Consider the following 19856-nt stretch of genomic DNA (forward strand, 5'->3'; position numbering starts at 1 on the left):
CCCACCCACCCCATTTGGGGGAGGGGCCAGCCAGCCCACTGCCCCTCCCCATGGCCAGCCCACCCCCAATCGGTCCCCCAACTCTAATTGGGGGCAGGGCCCGCTGGCCAATCGCCCGTGGCCCTTTCCCCCAGCCGGCCCAGCCCTGATCGGAGGCATTGATCCAGGTCGGCCAGCAGGCCAACCTCCCACCATCTCCTCCTCCCGACAGGCTCAGCCCCAATTTGCCCTGACTGGGGCCAGGCCGGCCAGACCCCACCTGTGCACGAATTCGTGCACTGGGCCTCTAGTAATTTAATAAGTGTACAAAAATGTATATATAAAGATGTTATATATACAAGAATGCCCATGCAGCACTATTTATAACAGCGATAAACTTAAAATAAACTAAATATTCAGTATCAGGTGAGAAGGCAAACCCAGTATGCAATCCATAAATAGGTAAGTAGATACAGACCTTTATTTATTACTGATGGGAAGATGGACCTAATTATATGCTTAAAAAATAAAGCTGGTTACAAAATAGTATATATAGATTTAACTACTGTAGTAGGAAAAGACAAGGTATGTGTATTTATATGAGCCTGATTATTTATTTTTATTTTTTTTATATATTTTTATTGATTTCAGAGAGGAAGGAAGAGGGAGAGAGGGATAGAAACATCTGCAATGAGAGAGAATCATGGATCGGCTGCCTCCTGCAAGTCCCCCACTGGGGATCGAGCCCACAACCCGGGCATGTGCCCTTGACCGGAACTGAACCCGGGACCAACGCTCTATCCACTGAGCCAAACCGGCTAGGGCCTGATTTTTTATATGCATGAGAATATCAAGTGGTATAGTATTTTACTTTTATTTACTTTCTAGTTCTGCTACAATTAGCATGTATTACTGTACAGTAAAAAAGGGAGGAGTAAAATAATTACCACAACAATGAATTATGAACATAAAGTAGAAAAGCTTTACACAGAATTGTTTTGCAGTGATGTTCACTATAGATTAACCTGCAGCTGTACTGCCCACCCTTTGATGTTATTTTTTCAAAAGATGATTTTTTTTCTCTCTTTCATTTTGAAATGACATCTTTAGTTGGAAACTGTGTAATGCAAATAAATGTGACCAAAAGATTCATTTATAAATCCAAGTCTTTTCTACTTTCTGTACACTTTGATTTAGAGCTACTTCATTCCCAATTTCTGCCCAGAAGATAGATTCATGATTTTCTGTTAATTCCCTAGTAGTTTCACTTATTTTACTTGAAGTTATTTTTCAGGGCATCTCATAATCCTATGTTTAATTATCCTATCCAATCAGGATTATGAACATAATTTCAACAAGAACAAAGCGGTCATGAGCTGAGACTTGTACACAGATGCCAAAGCTAATAAATCAATAGCTAAATGCCAAAGCCCAAGTTTGCTAATGACACCAAATACTTTAGCAAGGGCGAGAAACACTTGAACCTCAATGTTATTTGTCTTCATTTTTGCCCCTTTTGGGAATATGACAGTACAATAATCAAAAGCTAAAACAGAATCTGATCAGTCACATGCATCACATATTAGGAAAAAAAAACCCTTCAGAAAGACTTCTCAACTTACAAACAGGAGATACACAAAAAATTAGGTAAAGAATTAACCTATGACTTGGCAGAAATCTTGTAAAAAGCTGGGCACCTACTTCTCAGTGACATATTCACCTGTACTTGAAGGCTTTCAGCTCTTCTATAGCTCTCTACAGCCAGGGTCCTGATCTGGGTTCTGAAGCCCCAATTCTTAGGCACTTATCAGTGGCTTGTATTCTTTTCTTGCTCTTACATTTTCTTTCATCTAGAGCCTGTATATTCCTATATTTTAAGGGAAAATGGTGACCAGTACTGATGGGTTTTAGTTAGTTTTGGCTCCGGGTGATTTCTGATAAATTGATACATCTCTTTCTCAAAAATGTTTAAGAAGAAAAAAGCTGCAAAAGTCTGAACAACACAATTTGATTTTAGACTTATTGTTCTTCACTGCATAGCTAAAAAACTAATGTAAACTTTATTCATTTGTGTAAACTAATAAGAATCTGTTATAAATTATGCATTTTAAAAACTTTTATTGAAATACTCTGATAAGAGAAAAAATGATGTAGATAATACTGATTAACTCAAAGAAATTATGTTATTATTAAAAGCTCACTTACTGAGCACTGACTACATGCCAGGCCCTAGGTAGACCTGAGTCCTAGCTAGATCACAGAAGTGCAGCTAACCACAATTTAAACTTGGGTCACTTTGGGAATTCAAGTTCTTAAAAATAAAGTAATTTAATCCAATAAAATTCAATCACCAGAGAGATACAAAGTTGAATTGCAAAGATAAAAAAAATTTTCCCCCAACTAATGCTGATACTAAAATATATTGTTTTAATGACTTTATTATGAGAGCAGAGACTGCAAGCATCTGGCTTCCTGTCTTAAATTTCTAAACCCTTACTGATGATACCAAATAATCAATTAAAACCAATTTCCATAAATTTAGTATAGAACAGAAGTATTAATTTATAGTATCAAACGGTAATGTGCATAAGGAAAGTACAAGCTGTTCAACAAATATTATTTAAAAAGTTATTTCCCTGTTGAATATAATTATATTTTAAATTAGATTAGAAGTGAGGCTGCTGAATCCTGCTTTTATGCTATAACCATGTCCATCAAAGTTGCTGAATCCTGCCTGAATAAATCAGATATTACATAATACTTTAAAACTATGTACCTTCAATTGTTTCAATTCAATTTACAATCTTTCAGGAATACCTCCTATATGGCAAAATTTCAAGCTATTCACAGTAAAAGATACAAAGGGCACATGCAAGCTTGATAGAGGAACTACTTAGTAGAAAAGGCCTTTTTAATGCTTATAACTATTTAAAATTCAGAACGAAAACAAGTGGCCTAACCAAAAGATTTCTCGGAACTGGGAAAGCAGGCTGAAATATAGCACAGAAAGACTCAAGTCCACTCTATACATTCATACAGTACCTGGGAGCTGAATCTGTGAACATCGTCAGAGGCACTGACTAGATCAATGGAAGACATGGAGGAAGAGCGACTATAGGGCTACCAGAGACAGACAAAGAAAAAACCAAGTAATCAGAACAAAGGCACAACAGAGCATTCAGTACCAACTTCCAAACACAAGATAAAGAGAGAGAACAAAGCACTATATGAAACAAGCTCAGCAGCAAGTGCTGAGTCCATGCACCTATTATGTGTTATGCTCTAAAATCTTTCTAAAATGAATGCAGCGCTTTCAACAATGTAAAATAATACCACTTAAACCCAAAGAAAAAAGAAACTTAATGTAACTGGCTATGCTTTTGGCTATTTTGGACTAGTCATTCCCTGTTACCCCCTCTCCCCCACCTCCTTTCCTCTTAAATGAAAAAGAAAGAACATAATCATAAGAAGATTTCTGTTTTGGAGGATGCATATGGAAGAAAACATATAATACCAAAAAAATCTCATTACTTAAGTTCAAGAAAAGGAAGGAAAACTTATACAAGATAGTTCCATCAACAGTGAAGAACAATACAGCATACACTTGGAGTAAACTCTGACATTAGGCTTACCTTTTGGACAAATCTATGAGTCCCCACAGAAGAAAAGGCATCTCCAGATGGCATGGATGTAGGCCAATGTAACCTGACCTTTTCGCTCTGTGACTAAGAAAACATATAATGTTAAGAGGCAAAGGCTTTTAAGTGTATTTTGCAGCTAAAGAATGGTTAATATAACCTATAACCTGAAACTATCAACATTTAACTACTGAACACTTCAGTACTTATGTAGTAGGCAGTTAGACAGACATGAGAAGAGCAAGATGACAGGCCAACTACAGAAGGTCACCAGAGCAGAAAGCCCCAGGTACCTAGCTATGGGCAAAACTGGGAAACCAAGGACCTCCATCCCCAGGGTAACCTTTCCTCCCTGGAGCATATCACTAGTCATGTGGGTTAGACCCCCTAAGAGGGACAGAGAACAAGGGGACAGGAGAATAGCCTCATAAGACTCCCATACAAGCCCTTGCATGATTTCTCCCTTAAGGATTAAGCCCCAGGACAATGAGGTTCTGACCCACATCAAATAATCTTAGGAACAAAGCCTTGGGTCTGTTGACCATGGAGACAGCTTAGGTTAAACTAGGGATGATATCAGATGTGTTCAGCTCCAGGCCCAGAAAAGCAGCAAAACCAGACAAGCCATGTTATAGCTGACATCAGGACCAGCTGCATTGACTAATGACCCCCTGCCCTGGTGCTGACCAATCCCTGGAGACCACAACCCTGAAAGGACACATCTGTAAAGCTGATGAATATTCTATTGGGATCCTCCCTGAAACCTCCAGACAAATACCCTCAAGACTGATAACCCAGTGCTGCTCTCTCCATGGAGCACACCTATGCTTTTCCCCACCCCCAGGTCCGCCTTCCTTGCCTTTCTTTTTCATAAGCTGCAAGGGTATTTATTCTTTTGCCTCTGTAACTTGTTTCCTAAGCCCATTTCTTCTGACTCACTTCTTCTAGCCCTGTGACTTTCTAAATAAACTTTTGCGTGTGTTTGAGTCTCAGCTCTGAATTCTTTCTTAGGCAGAACTCAAGCAGTGAGAACTCAAGAACCGAGGTTGTTGAACTGAGGTCCGGTCTGACTACACCAAGCATGCCAAACTCGCAGCCCACAGGTCACATGTAGCCCACGACGAATATTTTTGCGACCCAGCCAATATAACCGAATGTAAGAAACGTTTTAATAAAAATTTCGTAACTTAATTTTTACAATATCCTGTTATACATAATCTTCTATATATATAAAAGGCTAAAAAGCCTAAGCAACTGGCCAACCTTCTGGTAGCTATGATGCGTAATGACCACCAGGGGGCAGACACTCCAACCAGTAGCTATGATGCACACTGACCACCAGGGGGCAGATGCTCAATGCAGGAGCTGCCGAACTGTGGTGACTTGGCAGCTGTGGTTCTCGGGTGATGCACCTGGAACCAGAGAGGAGGGCCCTTTGTATTCAGCATGTCTCTATTGAAATAATCCTACGTTTCTATGAAAATTGAAGCTTTTGTTTTTGTGTGGCCCACATAGACTTAAACCTTATTTGGCCTGTGTTAGCCTTTGAGTTTGACATGCTTGGACTATACCAAGCTAACACCTGATGCTGTTTTGCCACCAACACTTAGAAATATTTGAATCATGAAACTACTCTGACATTTACTTTATGTGTCCCAATTCAATCTCTTCTTTTGGACCTGACAGTTACTAACTTAGCCCAGGGATCATTTTTTTTTAATTTTGCTCCTAGTCGGACTCTCCGATGCCAACATGACATCATTTACCATAAATCAATCTTAATTTAATATTGATTTTCTTATTCAAACTCTGCCCAAATTATTCCAATCATTCCACCTCATAAGGCTCCTGCAGGGCTGTATCATTTGAATCACTATCAGTGTTTGCTTCAGTCACGTCATGTCTGTCTTTGCTCCTTTCCATAAAGGTATTCATCTTGTCTTCATCTAATCATTTCATTCCTGTTAAGCTGCCACTTAACCTCTTTCTCCCTCCTCAGCTTCCCTAGTTTCTTCTCATTCTATAAATATCTATTAAATGTAATGTACCAGAAACTTTGCTGTTTTGTGTGTGTGCTCATTTTCTAACTATGTAGAAGACAACTGGTTATTTCTATTCAATACGATCTGAACACAATGGCAAAGATCTCATTTCTCACTCACCACTTTTTTCTATAGCTTTCCTTATGTTGGCAAATAATGTAAAACAAATGTAAACTCAAAACTGTGTCACTGAAGACTACCTATGTAGTGGTTGTGTTGTTGAGAGCCCTGTGTAATATCTAATGCATACAATGAGGGAAATGATCTGAACCTTTGGAACTGATTTCATGGATTACTGATGCTTACTCCTCTATAGCATTAACATACTGTAATCATCTGTCATAATGACACGCCTAGTTATTAGGCAAGGAAAGTTACGGGTCTGTTTAATGCTTGTTTTGTAGAGGATCTACCAGAGTACCAAAAATAGTCTGAAATGAAATGAGTTGATAGTCCCATGAATATTTCTTTTCTCTAAAGCTTATAGAAGCTTTCATTGATTCTCTTTAACTCCAACTCAACCAATGTGTTGATATTTAGAGTAGGATTTTAGAGCCAGAGGTATGATTTGATTCATCTTGTCTAAGCCCTTGTTTCACAGATCAGGAAACCAAGGCCCAGAAAATTTAAGTGATAAGTTTATAGCTTCATAGTTAGCTAGTGGCAAAACTAAGACTAAAACAAAGTTGTCATGACCTCAGTTCACTACTCTTTCTATGATAACACATATTAAATAAAAACAGAACATACACACAAAAAACAGTGTAGGCGAAAAACCCTAAAAAAACAAACACAATGATGCTGCTTTGGGTAATACGTTTGGCATCCAAAATTAGAAGTCATTTAAGAACTGAAAGTTCCCACTCTTATTGAGTGCTGTGTAGCATCTTTTAGTATAAAAATAAGCAATAAGCTTTATAAACTAATGTTACATGAACTTTTTATCATGAGTTATAAAAAATAATGAAAAATGAACATGAAAAGCAGCCACTATTACAGGTGATTTACCTTCAAGTAGATAGACTAATAAATGGGCATAATAGCCATGACTGCCTTAGCAATGGCAGGGAATGAACATGTCAACTTTTTTTATGCAGGTAAATCTGTAGTGTACAACTGATATACATATCGTTTATTTGTAAGATGCTTCAAGTCCTGGGAAAAGTAACTAAAATTCACCCTTAAATACCATCTAGTGTTAATACTTGGCAACTGCATTGTTGCAGAATTGAAGGCAAGGGATCAAATTAATCTTGAAATTAGAGTTAAACGATTTAAGATATGCTTAGTTCCACTTCCACAGGAGAATCTGGGCATAACTACTGTGAATTTAATGATGATAAAACACTAAGCAAAGTTAAAAGTGAGGAAGCAATTGAAGGTTAAGATAGTGAAAGCAATAAAGGAGTTAATAATAAAAACTGAATGGTACCAAAGGAAGAAAAATAGATTCTTGGTAATCTTCCTTTTGAATTTATATGGCACTTGGTGGTAAAAAGTTGTTCAAAGAGACTGTTTTACTCAGAGTAAATATATACTTGATATTAACAGGATCATGATAAAGTTGGATATTTCAAGGGCAATAGAAAGAATATTTTATTTTAACTTCATGTTAATTATGCATGCTTTATTTTTTATTTTTAAAAAATATATTTTACTGACCCTTTACAGAGAGGAAGGGAAAGGGATAGAGAGCCAGAAACATCGATGAGAGAGAAACATCGATCAGCTGCCTCCCGCACACCTCCCACTGGGGATGTGCCTGCAACTAAGGCACATGCCCTTCACTGGAATCGAACCTGGGACCCTTCAGTCCGTGGCTGACGCTCTATTCATTGAGCCAAACCGGCCATGGCTGCATGCTTTCTTTAAACTATCATTGGTCTTCTTTCCATTGCTTGGAAATTGATCAATGGAAGAACTGACATGAAGATTCTCCTACATTTGTGACTCAATGCAGACACAGTTCATTTTCTAGGTTATCAGATATTTCAGTTTTCAAATTCTATTTATATAAAATACCATACATCAAGAAATACCTAGTGTTAAATTTTTAGTGACAGATATACCTGTTCTTCTATTTTATCTTGTCTGTCAAGAGCAGCTTCAACAGCATCAAAGAACTCTTCTTCATTAATCAGACTGTTTGGACCTTCCTATTTGAACACACAGAAGAAAAAAAAAAGCTGGTTTAAGAAAGTGGAAAACACTGATAATTCTGGCATTAACTCTAGGGAAAAGTTGAAAAGTGATTCAACAAACATTTCTGAACCAGTTAGTACACTAGGTAATATATAAAATATGAGTAACATATGCTTTGTGTAGAATCATGAGTATAACAATCACTCAGTACTCATATACTTACTGTATATTGACCAATATTGTATTAGGGCAATAATCTAGAGCAGGGGTCCTCAAACTACGGCCCGCGGGCCACATGCAAATACAAATATTGTATTTGTTCCCGTTTTGTTTTTTTACTTCAAAATAAGATATGTGCAGTGTGCATAGGAATTTGTTCATAGTTTTTTTTTAAAACTATAGTCTGGCCCTCCAACGGTCTGAGGGACAGTGAACTGGCCCCCTGTTTAAGAAGTTTGAGGACACCTGATCTAGAGTAAGAGGTTGGTGAACTATGGCCCATAGGCCAAATCCAGTCCACTGCTTACTGTTGTATGGCCTGTAAGCTAAGAATTTCATTTTTTAAATGGTTGGGGGAAAAGGAATGAATAACAACATTTCATGACATGTTGGAATTACATAAAGCTAAATAAAGTTTTATTGGAATATAATCTTCATTGTATTCATATGCATTGTCTATGCCTGCTACAGTGACAGAGTTGAGTACTTATAACTTAAATACTTGGCGACAGAAACCGTATAAAATTGAAGAAAGGTAAGTACAAAGTTGCAGATCTACAGGCAATGAGCAGTACAGACTGGGTACTGAGCGGGATCTTCCTAAGCAAATAGAAGTAGTTCATGGAGAAAGAAAAATTGAGCTAGCTGATGCTTGAGAGCCTGGTTAGATTGCAGAGCAGTGGTTCTCAATTGCCTGGAGAACTTGTTAAAATGAAAATACCCAGGACCCCATACACAGAAATTACTTCTCTGCAGGTCTTGGGTGGAGCTGGGAATATGCATGTTTAATAAGTCCTCCAAGTGATTCTCATGCAAAGAGAACCTCAGCTGTATCAGAAGATAAAAGTATAAAAGAATAATAGCAAAATGGAAACAAACAAGGTATGTTCCTGCTGTGATGGAATAAATAAGTGGACTGTAAGTTGAATAATGGCTTTACATTATGGTAAAAGTAGAGGCTGAAAAGGTACACTTTGGTTTAAGGCTCCCTAAATTTTTTTTAAAAAAATATGTTTTTATTGATTTTATACAGGGAGGGAGAGGGAGACAGAAACATGGATGTGAGAGAAATATCAACATCGATTGGCTGACTCCTGCATGCCCCCTGCTGGGACCAAGACTGCAACCAGGGCATGTGACCTGACTGGAAATTGAACCAGCGACTTCTTGGTACAGAGACTGATGCTCAACCAGCTGGGCAGAGCTCCCGCCCCCACCCAATTTATTTTAATCCTCACCCGAGGGTATTTTTCCATTGATTTTTAGAGAGTGGAAGGGTGCAGGAGAGAGAGAGAGAGAAACATCGATGTGAGATATATCGATTAGTTGCCTCCCACACAAGATAGAGCCGGCAACCGAGGTATGTGCCCTTGACCAGAATCAAACCCGGGATCCTTCAGTTCGCGGGCCAATGCTCTATCCATTGAGCCAAACCGTCTAGGGCTCCTAAATTTTTAAATATAAAAATAAGACACATGAATGATTGTTGGTCTCTCTATAATCTTACCAGTTAGACTGATAACCCAACGTCATCACTACTCCATGAAAAAGTATCTAGCAACATTATTCCATCCCTGTCACAATGTGGGGTCACACAGGAAGGGTGGGAGAAAACCCCTTGGCACAGGCATATGAGGAATCTTGATTTAATGCAATAGTTCTTTTGGAGTTATGAGGACTCTCTCATAACTCATTTCAAAAGAAAAAAAAATCCACAGAAACTTTTTATTAGACTTCAACATACACACAGAATAGTGCATACTTCAATGAATTATCACTAAGTGAATTTAAACATGTAATGACCTGTTGGATCAGGAGAAGAACAGTAACAGCATTCTAGAGGCTATCCTGAAGGATTCCCTGTATACAGTTAAAACATTTCAAAGGCACTTAAATAGTAGTAGTATCACTTTGGTCTTTGTTGATGTGAGAAAAATAGAAAATATCCAAAATCTACTCTGAACATATTTTCTGGTGATTTTTGAAAACTCTATTGATCATAACCACACCTACACTTTTAAAAATTATAATACGCATTCAACCTATGCAATCATGTCAGCATCTCAGGAGTCTCCCAATTGGGAAATTCAGGATTAAAAAGTTCTGCTTTTGGGTGGTGAACACACATGTAATATACAGATGATGTATTAAACAACTGTACACTTGAAACCTATATAATGTTATTAAGCAATGCCAACCCAATACACTTAATACAAAATTTTTAAAAATTCTACTTTGATAAGTGAAATGGGCAAATAAGAAAGGTACATTTTTCCTTTGATGGCAAATCTGAGAACTTAGTAATTGTATAAAATTTCTTTTATTAAAAAACAACTTAAAAAAACCCACTTTTATTTCACCTTCTTACCAAGGAAAAGAGCTATTTGTTGCTAAATCTATGGGACACACTCCACAGTCTTGACCTCACTTGCCCTATTGGCAGCATTTCTAATGACTCTCTTTGCAAGGCTCTCTGCCCTTGGATTCCTAAGTTCCTAGTTCCCCTCTACTAAGTACTCTTCTTGGGCTCCTGTGCAAACTCTTCCTCCTTTGTCTATCCCTTAAATGTGGGTGTTCCTTAGGATTCCACACTTGCTTTCCCACAGCATTTTTATTCATTTCTAAGAGTTCAGTCATCATCTGATAATTTCCCAAATTCATAGCCTGTCCATTCCTTTCCTATGTGGTGTTAGATCTTTACATCTAATAATATGTAAGACCTCCTCAGATGAATGTCTCAACTCATGTGCAACATGTCTAAAACCTGTTCTTCCTCTACCTGTGCACCAACAGGACGAAGGCGGAAATCTGGGCCTGTTCCTGGATTCCTCCCTTTTCCTTCATTCAATCACCACACCCTTCAATTCTACGTTCCAAATACCTCATTTTTCCACATCTATTCCTACTGTCCTAGCCTATCTAATTTAGACTATACTCAATTCTTATCTGTTATACTGAAAAAAATCTCCAAGTCCCTGTCACAACTCTCAACTTTAATGCACTCTCCTCACTGCAGGAAGCAAGAATAATTTTTCTAAACTGTAAATCTGAAAACCCAATTTGCTTAAAACCCATTCCTGAGGATCTGCACTGTTCTCAGACCTTTTTATCCCTCCCTCCTCACAATGGGTTCCCTGCTCCATTGATAAGTTACTCTGGGGCAAAATGCTTTCTCTTGCTTTAGGTCTCCAAATGTTTTCTTTTCTTCTAAGCCCCTACAAGCAACACTCTTTCTAGGCTATTTGCCTGGTTGACATCTACTCAACCTACTTATTCTTAAGGTTTCAGCTAAGATGCTGTTTCCTTTAGGAAGCCATGCCCACCACTGTTAAAAGTGCTTTATAATATATATTATTCTATTTGCCTGCTACTTAGTCTATATTACCATTAATATATACTCAGGAGGGGCCCTCAGGCAGGATCCTTGTCTGCCTTGTTCCTTGCAATCTCACCCCACCCCACACCTAGCACAGTGCCTTGTGCTATAAGTCTTAAGGAATGGATTTAAGATTATAAAGTAATTTCTGAGGCTATAGATGACAGAAACATTTAAACTTTGTTCAATAATTAAAACATCATAAATGTTGGATAAGAACCAAAATAAAGTCACATTCTGAATTAGTGTCATTTTAAAATCCATGCAAACATAGTACTGACACAATATAGATGGTTCAAGACTCTAAAACAGTGATGGCGAACCGGTGACACGCGAACTCATTTTTTGGTTGATTTTTCTTTGTTAAATGGCATTTAAATATATAAAATAAATATCAAAAATATAAGTCTATGTTTTACTATGGTTGCAAGTATCAAAAAATTTCTATATGTGACACGGCACCAGAGTTAAGTTAGGGTTTTTCAAAATGCTGACACGATGAGCTCAAAAGGTTCGCCATCACTGCTCTAAAAGGAAGGGGGAAAACATAAAAACAGGCCCTAGTTTATTTAAAAATTGCATATTTAACTTCATATCACAAGGAGTTGGTGAGAAAAGGCTGAAGAACCCTTAACTATGTTCTTCATTAAAAGAGGGCAGTACAGGAGTAGAAAAGAATGATTTATTCAACAACACCATTAGAATAAAAGATTACCATATTATACCATAATTTTAAAAAATCCAGGTATATTAGCAATATATTTAGAAAAGACCGTTAAAAAAGAAAAAAAGAAAATACAGATAATTATTTGAGAATGCTTTTTAAACATGATATCAAATGTAGAGATAAGTGTATCAAAAAAACTGAGAGATTACATAAAAGCATAAAACTTTTTTTTAAAAATATATTTTTATTGATATTTTACAGAGAGGAAGGGAGAGGGATAAAGAGTTAGAAACATCGATGAGAGAGAAATATCGACCAGCTGCCTCCTGCACACCTCTTACTGGGGATGTGCCCACAACCAAGGTATATGCCCTTGACCGGAATCGAACCTGGGACCCTTCAGTCCGCAGGCCAACGCTCTATCCACCTAGCCAAACCGGTTTTGGCAAAAGCATAAAACTTTTATAGAGCAAATTTTAAGTGACCAATAAACATTTCTTTAGAAAAGCCTAAATCAATTACATCCATAAATAAAGCAATTTTTTTAGATTTGAAACTAGTAAACACATATACCTAGCACAAGGCCTCTCTTCCCTCCATCCCACTCTTATTCCCTGAAAGAAAACTGGTTTGACAGAAGTGGAAGTATATAACTATACTTATATATTGCTGGAAGGAAATAAATTAGTACCATATATTGATAAATTAAAAACATGGGCTTTTTGTGTATTTTTCTATAATCTTCCTATAAGAAACATTTATTTTATTTATAATATGAAAAAAAATAAGGTAACCTATTTGCAACAGCAGGGATGGAACTGGAGAGCATTATGCTAAGTGAAATAAGCCAGTCAATGAAGGAAAAATACCACATGATCTCACTCATTCATGGATAATAAAGACCATTACAAACTTTTGAACAATAATAGATACAGAGGCAGAGCTGCCTCAAACTGATTGTCAAACTGCAGCGGGAAGGCCAGAGAGGGTTGGGGGGCAGAAGGGAGGGGAGTAAGAGATCAACCGAAGGACTTGTATGCATGCATATAAGCATAACTAATGGACATAAGACACTGGGGGGTAAGGGAGGGCAGGGGATTGTCAAGGGGGGGGGAAGGACACATATGTAATACCCTTTGTAATACTTTCAGCAATAAAAAAAAAAAAAAAAATAAGGAAACCTAAAATGGCAAAACAATATGCTTAGCATCAGAATAAAAATAAAAATTATAATAGTTTATATTTCAGTAATTTAGTTTATTAAAACCCCAGAGAATAGCTAATTATATAATTTTTATACATTCTAGAAGAAATGAATTGACAGCTTAATAATTAAAGAATATTACAGCTCAAGTCTCATCATCATGATTTCTACATTTGGAAATCAATTCCAGCAAAAAAATATTTATCCAATAGCAGCTGAGTTTTTTTCTTTAATCAATTCCAACATTAAATATAGTTAATAAAAACTTTTTTTTCTCAATCAGTTCCAACATAAGAAATACTCAGTCAATATTAGTTTTTTTATTCCCTTCTAGAATAAAAATGGCAAGATTTTTTTCTTCTATTTTCTTAAATATAGTCTAACTATAATTATTTTAAAATATATGTATTTTTTATTGATTTCAGAAAGAAGAAGGGAGAGGAAAAGAGATAGAAACATCAATGATGAGAGAGAATCATTGATAGGCTGCCTCCTGCATGCCGCCCACCTGGGACTGAGCCTGCAACCTGGGCATGTGCACTGACTAGGAATCGAACTACAGTGACCTCCTGGTTCATGGACTGATGCTCAACCACGGAAGCATACCAACAGGGCTAACTATAACTATTTTATAATCCTATCTCTATCTCAATGGTACTCCTTGCCACTCTATTTAAAAAATGTTCATTTTACCCTGGCTGGTTGGCTTAGTTGATTGGAACATCAACCTGCACACCAAAAGGCTATGGGTTCAATTCCCAGTCAGGGCACATACCTAGGTTGTGGGTTTGATTCCCTGTTGGGGCATGTATGGGAGTCAACCGATTGATGTTTCTCTCTCACATCGATGTTCTCTCTCTTTCCCCACTTCTTTTCTATCTAAAAAACAATAAAAACTAACAAACAAACAAAAAAACACACAACAAAAACATATCCTCAGGTGAGGATAAAAAATAAAAAAAAGGTTCATTTCAGGAATATCAACAATGTTAATGACAATTACCATATATATTTCTTATATATTTTTCTATAAAAACGTGATGAAAAATAGTTTATAAAATTTTAATTATGCATGTATATGGAAGGAAGATTTTATTAATTGCTCAATAAAAAAATGAGGAAAGAAGTTGGTTTCACACATTCCAAACATAAAGGCAAGGTAATTATAATAGTTCATGCTCTACTGTGGATAAGACATCATAGTATATTGCACAAACTAAAATCTTTTGTCTGTATAAAGTATTCAGGTTTTCCCTCCATAAATTGCTTTTATTTAAAAAAGTTGAGTTAGAAGATAACATTAAAAATTATCATCTTCACAGGGGAGATTAACACTTGTCTTATACAGTGGACAGGCAAAATAATAAGCCTTTTAAAGCCTATACTAAACTTTGTAGGCAATACCAAAAATTCTATTTCAAAGTAAGCCTAGCATTTATATGATATATACATTTAATTAAAATAAACATAGAGGAATTATATATTTAGAACCTTTAAAGGTTACAAAAGTATAATTTAAAAATTAATCACTTTTGTGATAGGCATGCCTATGTGTTTTCCTTTCTAAGATCAAAATGTTACTTCATACCTCATAATCAGGTCCTCCAAAGTGGGATTTTTTCTTAAGTTCTATCATGGCATTTTTGTATCCTTCCTCTATTCTTCTTCTTTTCTCCATTTCCTATTTTCAAAAGAGAGCAAGTGAAAAATCAAAATAAAACATCCACCCAAAAGTGACAATATTATGTGCGGACAAGGGTGAACAGCAACGGGAATTCTCATCTATTGCTGGTGGGAGTTTAAACTGATATAACCACTTTAGAAAATTGTCAATATCCACTGAAGCTAAGCATATACTCCCATGAATTAACAATTGTATTCCCAGGTATATGCCCAAGAGAAATGAGTGCATATATCCACCAAAAGATATGTACAAGAATGTTCCCATCAGCTTTATTCATAATAATAAAAATATAAAAACCTAAACTTCTATCAATAGAAAAAATAAATTAAAGTCAAACAATGAAAATTCATCATACAATGAAATACTATACAATAATAAAAAAGAATAAACTACCACTAGATGTAACAACATGAATCTCAAGTCATGTTAAGGGAGAAAAAAGACAGACACAAGAGTGTATACTGTATGATTTCATTTATGATGTTCACGAACAGATAAAACTAATCTATGATCATGTAAGTTAGAATTGTGGTCACCTCTTAAGGTGGTGGTAGGGGAATGAAGGAACCTTGTGCTATAAAAGTTCTTTCTGTATGTTGATCTGACTGGTGGTTACAGGGGTATATACAAATGTATAAAAATCATCAAGCAGTACACTTAAGATTAGTGTACTTCACTATATGTATTAACATATCTTAAAAAATGAACAAAACAAAAACACACAGCACAGCAATATTAAAAAGACTTAGGGAAAAGTGAAAAAGCATGCTAAGTTACACATATGTGAGTCTACTAATGTAAGCAAACATCTTAAATGAATAGAATATTTTTAGGCAGTGTGGTTAGATATGATAATTCCTTAGTGAAGGTTAAAGAGACTAAAGAAAAAAGTTTTAAACTAGTCTAGATGAGTTGAATGATTCTCTTGAACCATTAGTCTAATAGATTTAAGGGGTTCTCCTGTTTTCTCAATACATTATTTTTTGTGTGCATAGGGAATCTTCTAAAAATTCAATTTGATCCACATTGGTATAGAGTTGAAATCTTTCAATATAGAATAGTTTGACTCCTGAATAATAATGAAGTGGTTGTACCTTAAATGGACGTTTTTATTGCCTGTTTTTAAAAGATACATATTTTGTCAGTCAATATGGCTACTTCACTTGAGAATTCTAAACAATTCTCTTTTCGTCTAAACATGGGGACCGTTTTAAATACACAGTGATATTCAAATTCTATGGCCATTCTGCCATTACATCAGTGTTGACATTGTTTTCCTAGTGTCCTGCTTTAATTGATAAGACCTTCAAATTCTACAAGCAATATGACTCCCACATGAAGAAGATTCTGACTGGCCCTAGACAGTTTGGCTCTGTGGTTAGAGTGTCAGACCTTGGACTGAAGGGTCTCAGTTTCTCTTCCGGTCATAGGTCTCAGCTGCAGGCTCGCAACCAATCAATGTGTCTCTTTCATATCAATGTTTCTCTCACTCTGTCTCTCCCCCTCCCTTCCACTCACGCAAAAAAAAAAAAAAAAAAATCAATGGGAAAAATATCCTCGGGTGAGGATTAACAAAAACCCCCCACAAAACAACAACAACAACAAAAGATTCTGACTGATGTCTAGCCTAGTATCCAGAGCTGAAATATAGAAAATAGTAAAATTCTTCTAATTCTGCTACTTAACACCTCTGGACAAGTCTCCGGGGCACAATTCCTCTTCTATAAAATGGTGGCATGTTTCAGTTCTAACATTTTACTATTTTACTGATGTTGAATTATAAACAGAAATACTAAACAAATTCACTAAGCCATACTTTACACTAGAAACTAAATATACATATTGTAATATTATCAGTGTTGCAATTTAAACAAAGGTCGAAAAAGTGAACAGTAAGCAAATGTTTAATGAATAATATAATGTATGTTGAATGATATCTCAATGACCTTGGAAAATACACATGGTTATAAATGCAATAAGTTAATATTTAACTTTATAAATTTGTGTTTAAGTTAGTTTATACAGCCTAAATGCAGTTTCATATGTCATACAATAAAGCTGGGTAATATTAAATGGCTTATCACTTCCATTCCAAAGCATTGCTGTTATTACAAAAATGTTATTAATCAAGAATGCATATTGTACAGTTACTGAATATTTAACTGATGAATCTCATTAGGAAAATGAGGTTAAGATGCCTGCAAAGTTTCAGAAGTACCACCTACTACTTCTATCAACTCCAATGCATTTTTCCCTAAAAAGTTAGTTTGGATTAAATATTCAATCCATATATAAAACTTAAATGATTATTATTTAACAGAAAGAAAAATAGTCTTACCTTATCCATTCTCTTTTGCCAGCTCTCCTCACGTTTTACCATTAGTTCAATACAATGAGAAAGTGTAGCAAGGATTCCAGCAGTAGTTGCTTTAAAAGTTATTGCCTCCCCTTTAAAGTCTATACCATTAATTCCTTTCGGTGTTACCTGTGGAAATACTAAAAAAGACAGTTTTCCACTGAAAATCTTCCTAATGGAAAAATAATCCTTCACAATTTAAAATTAAAACTTGTTTAGAAAACTAGCAAATCAGCCCTGGCCAGTATGACTTAGTTGGTTGGAGTATTGTGCCATATACCAAAAGGTGCAGATTCTATTGACAGTCAGGGTATATACCCAGGCTGCAGATTCGATCCCTGGTTGGGGCATCTGTAGGAGGCAACTGATCAATGATGTGTCTCTCTTTCTCCCCCCTTCCTCTCTCTAAAATATAAAGTAACAAACAAACAAACAAAACCCTAGCAAATCAGAGCAGGCTTTCAGAATATAATTTCCTTCCTGTTGGCCAACATTTAAAAATTTCCATTCATACTCTATCAGCAAAGAAGCTTGTGGCAGCATATGTACTTTCAAGTCCTTTTTTCTGGATTCTATTTCCTGAAATCTATTTGCTGTGCTGCATTTAGTGAATAAAGTAGTAGGAGAACATATACAAAACTCTAAGCGACCAGTCGACCGTTTGACAAGTTGCTATGATGCGCACACAGGAGCTCAACACAGGAGCTGCCCCCTGGTGGTCAGTGCGCTCCCACAGTGGGAGCACTGCTCAGCTGACAGATGGGTGCCAGACGCCGGGCTCACGGTTGGAGAGCACAGCTGCAGCAGCGTGAGCCTCTCCCGCCTCTGCGGCAGCGCTACCAGGCAGTAGCAGGTGCAGCAGGGCCAGGATGAGCGGGAGTGTATGGTGGCCGGCCCGGGCTCAGGCTCCTCCCTGGCCGCCTGCCACTTCACACACTACTACATCCCTCGGGCCGAAACCCGCAGTCTAACATCCCCTGAGGGGTCCCGGGGTTGCAAGAGGGTGCAGGCCAGACTGAGCAACCCCACCAGTGCACGAATCCATGCACCAGGCCTCTAGTCCTATATAATAAAAAGGGTAATATGCAAATAGACTGAATGGCAGAACCGAACCAATCAAAGCATAATATGCTAATGATATGCTAAGGCTGCTCAACCGCTCGCTATGACATGCACTGACCACGAGGGGGCAGAAGGTCAACCTGTCGACCAGTTACTATGATGTGCACTGACCACCAGGGGGCAGACTGTCGACCGGTTGACCAGGGGGCAGACGCCCTGATCAGAAGGTTAGCTTGCTGCTGGGGTCCAGCCAATCGGGACTGAGCGAGAGGGGCTGGACATGCCCTAGAGCCCTCCTGCGGTCCCTCCCTGGCTGGCTAAACTCCCGCGTCCTTCCCCAGCCCCAATCCTGCACTGGTGGGGTCCCTTGGCCTGGCCTGCACCCTCTTGCAATGTGGGCTGAGGGACCCCCCCCGCCCCCGAGTACATGATATAATAAAAGGCTATATAATAAAAGGCTAATATGTAAATTGACCTAACGGCAGAACAACCGGTTGCTATGACGTGCACTGATCACCAGGGGCCAGACGCTCAACGCAGGAGCTGTCTCCTGGTGGTCAGTGCGCTCCCACAGGGGGAGCGCCGCTCAGCCAGAAGCTGGGCTCACAGTTGGTGAGTACAGCGGCAGTGGCAGGAACCTCTCCCGTCTCCACAGCAGCGCTAAGGATGTTTGACTGATGGCGGGGAGCGGGCCTAAGCCGTCAGTTGGACATCCCCCGAGGGCTCCTGGACTGCGAGAGGGTGCAGGCCGGGCTGAGGGACCCACCCCGAGTGCACAAATTTCATGCACCGGGCCTCTAGTACTTTAATAATAACACTTTGACAGTTTGCAGGACCTAATTATGACAAGACCAATGCACACATTAAATAATTTTTTAAAAATATATTGTTATTGATTTCAGAGAGAAGGGAGAGGGAGAGACAGAAACATCAATGATGAGAGAGAATCATGATTAGCTGCCTCCTGCATGCTCCACACCGAGGATCAAGCCCACAATCCCCGCATGTGCCTTGACCAGGAATGAAACCATGACTTCTTGGCTCACATAGGTCGATGCTCAACCACTGAGCCACACCGGCTGGGCTAAATAGTTTTTTATGTTTACATTTCATAATATTAATTCAGAGTTAGCTTTGAATGAAATGAGAAAAAATTTTAAAATTCACAAGATGCAAACAGGAGAACATATTATCTTATACTATTAGCTAATAAGAAACCACTGCAATAGAACTCATAAGTGAAATGGTACTTCCAACTTTAAAACCTCATATGTAGATATGACAGTAAAGGTATCTACACTAATAAAAGAGAAACATGGTAATTGGCGTACAACCGCTACCCTTTTCATTGGCTAATCAGTGAGTATATGCAAATTAACTGTCAGCCAAGATGGCGGCCGGCAGCCAGGCACTGAAGCGAGCATGAGGCTTGCTTGCTGCAGTGACTGCGGACTCCAACGTTCCCCGCCTCACTTGCCAGCCTCTCA

The 19856-nt window shown here is 37.7% G+C and overlaps 1 protein-coding gene across 1 annotated transcript in view; it reads right to left on the bottom strand.

The window, feature by feature from the left end:
* The window catches only part of COL4A3BP (collagen, type IV, alpha 3 (Goodpasture antigen) binding protein), a 101795-nt gene that overhangs the window by 19605 nt on the left and 62334 nt on the right, over positions 1-19856 (bottom strand). The window contains exons 9-13 of the mRNA XM_005858152.2: positions 17290-17447; positions 14856-14948; positions 7729-7815; positions 3612-3704; positions 3022-3099 (exon numbers count right to left, since the gene is read on the bottom strand). Coding sequence (XP_005858214.1) covers positions 3022-3099; positions 3612-3704; positions 7729-7815; positions 14856-14948; positions 17290-17447 — 509 coding nt within the window. The remainder of the gene's footprint in view (positions 1-3021; positions 3100-3611; positions 3705-7728; positions 7816-14855; positions 14949-17289; positions 17448-19856) is intronic.

This window comes from Myotis brandtii, unplaced genomic scaffold, assembly GCF_000412655.1.
Source record: "Myotis brandtii unplaced genomic scaffold, ASM41265v1 scaffold115, whole genome shotgun sequence".
Taxonomy (NCBI): domain Eukaryota; kingdom Metazoa; phylum Chordata; class Mammalia; order Chiroptera; family Vespertilionidae; genus Myotis; species Myotis brandtii.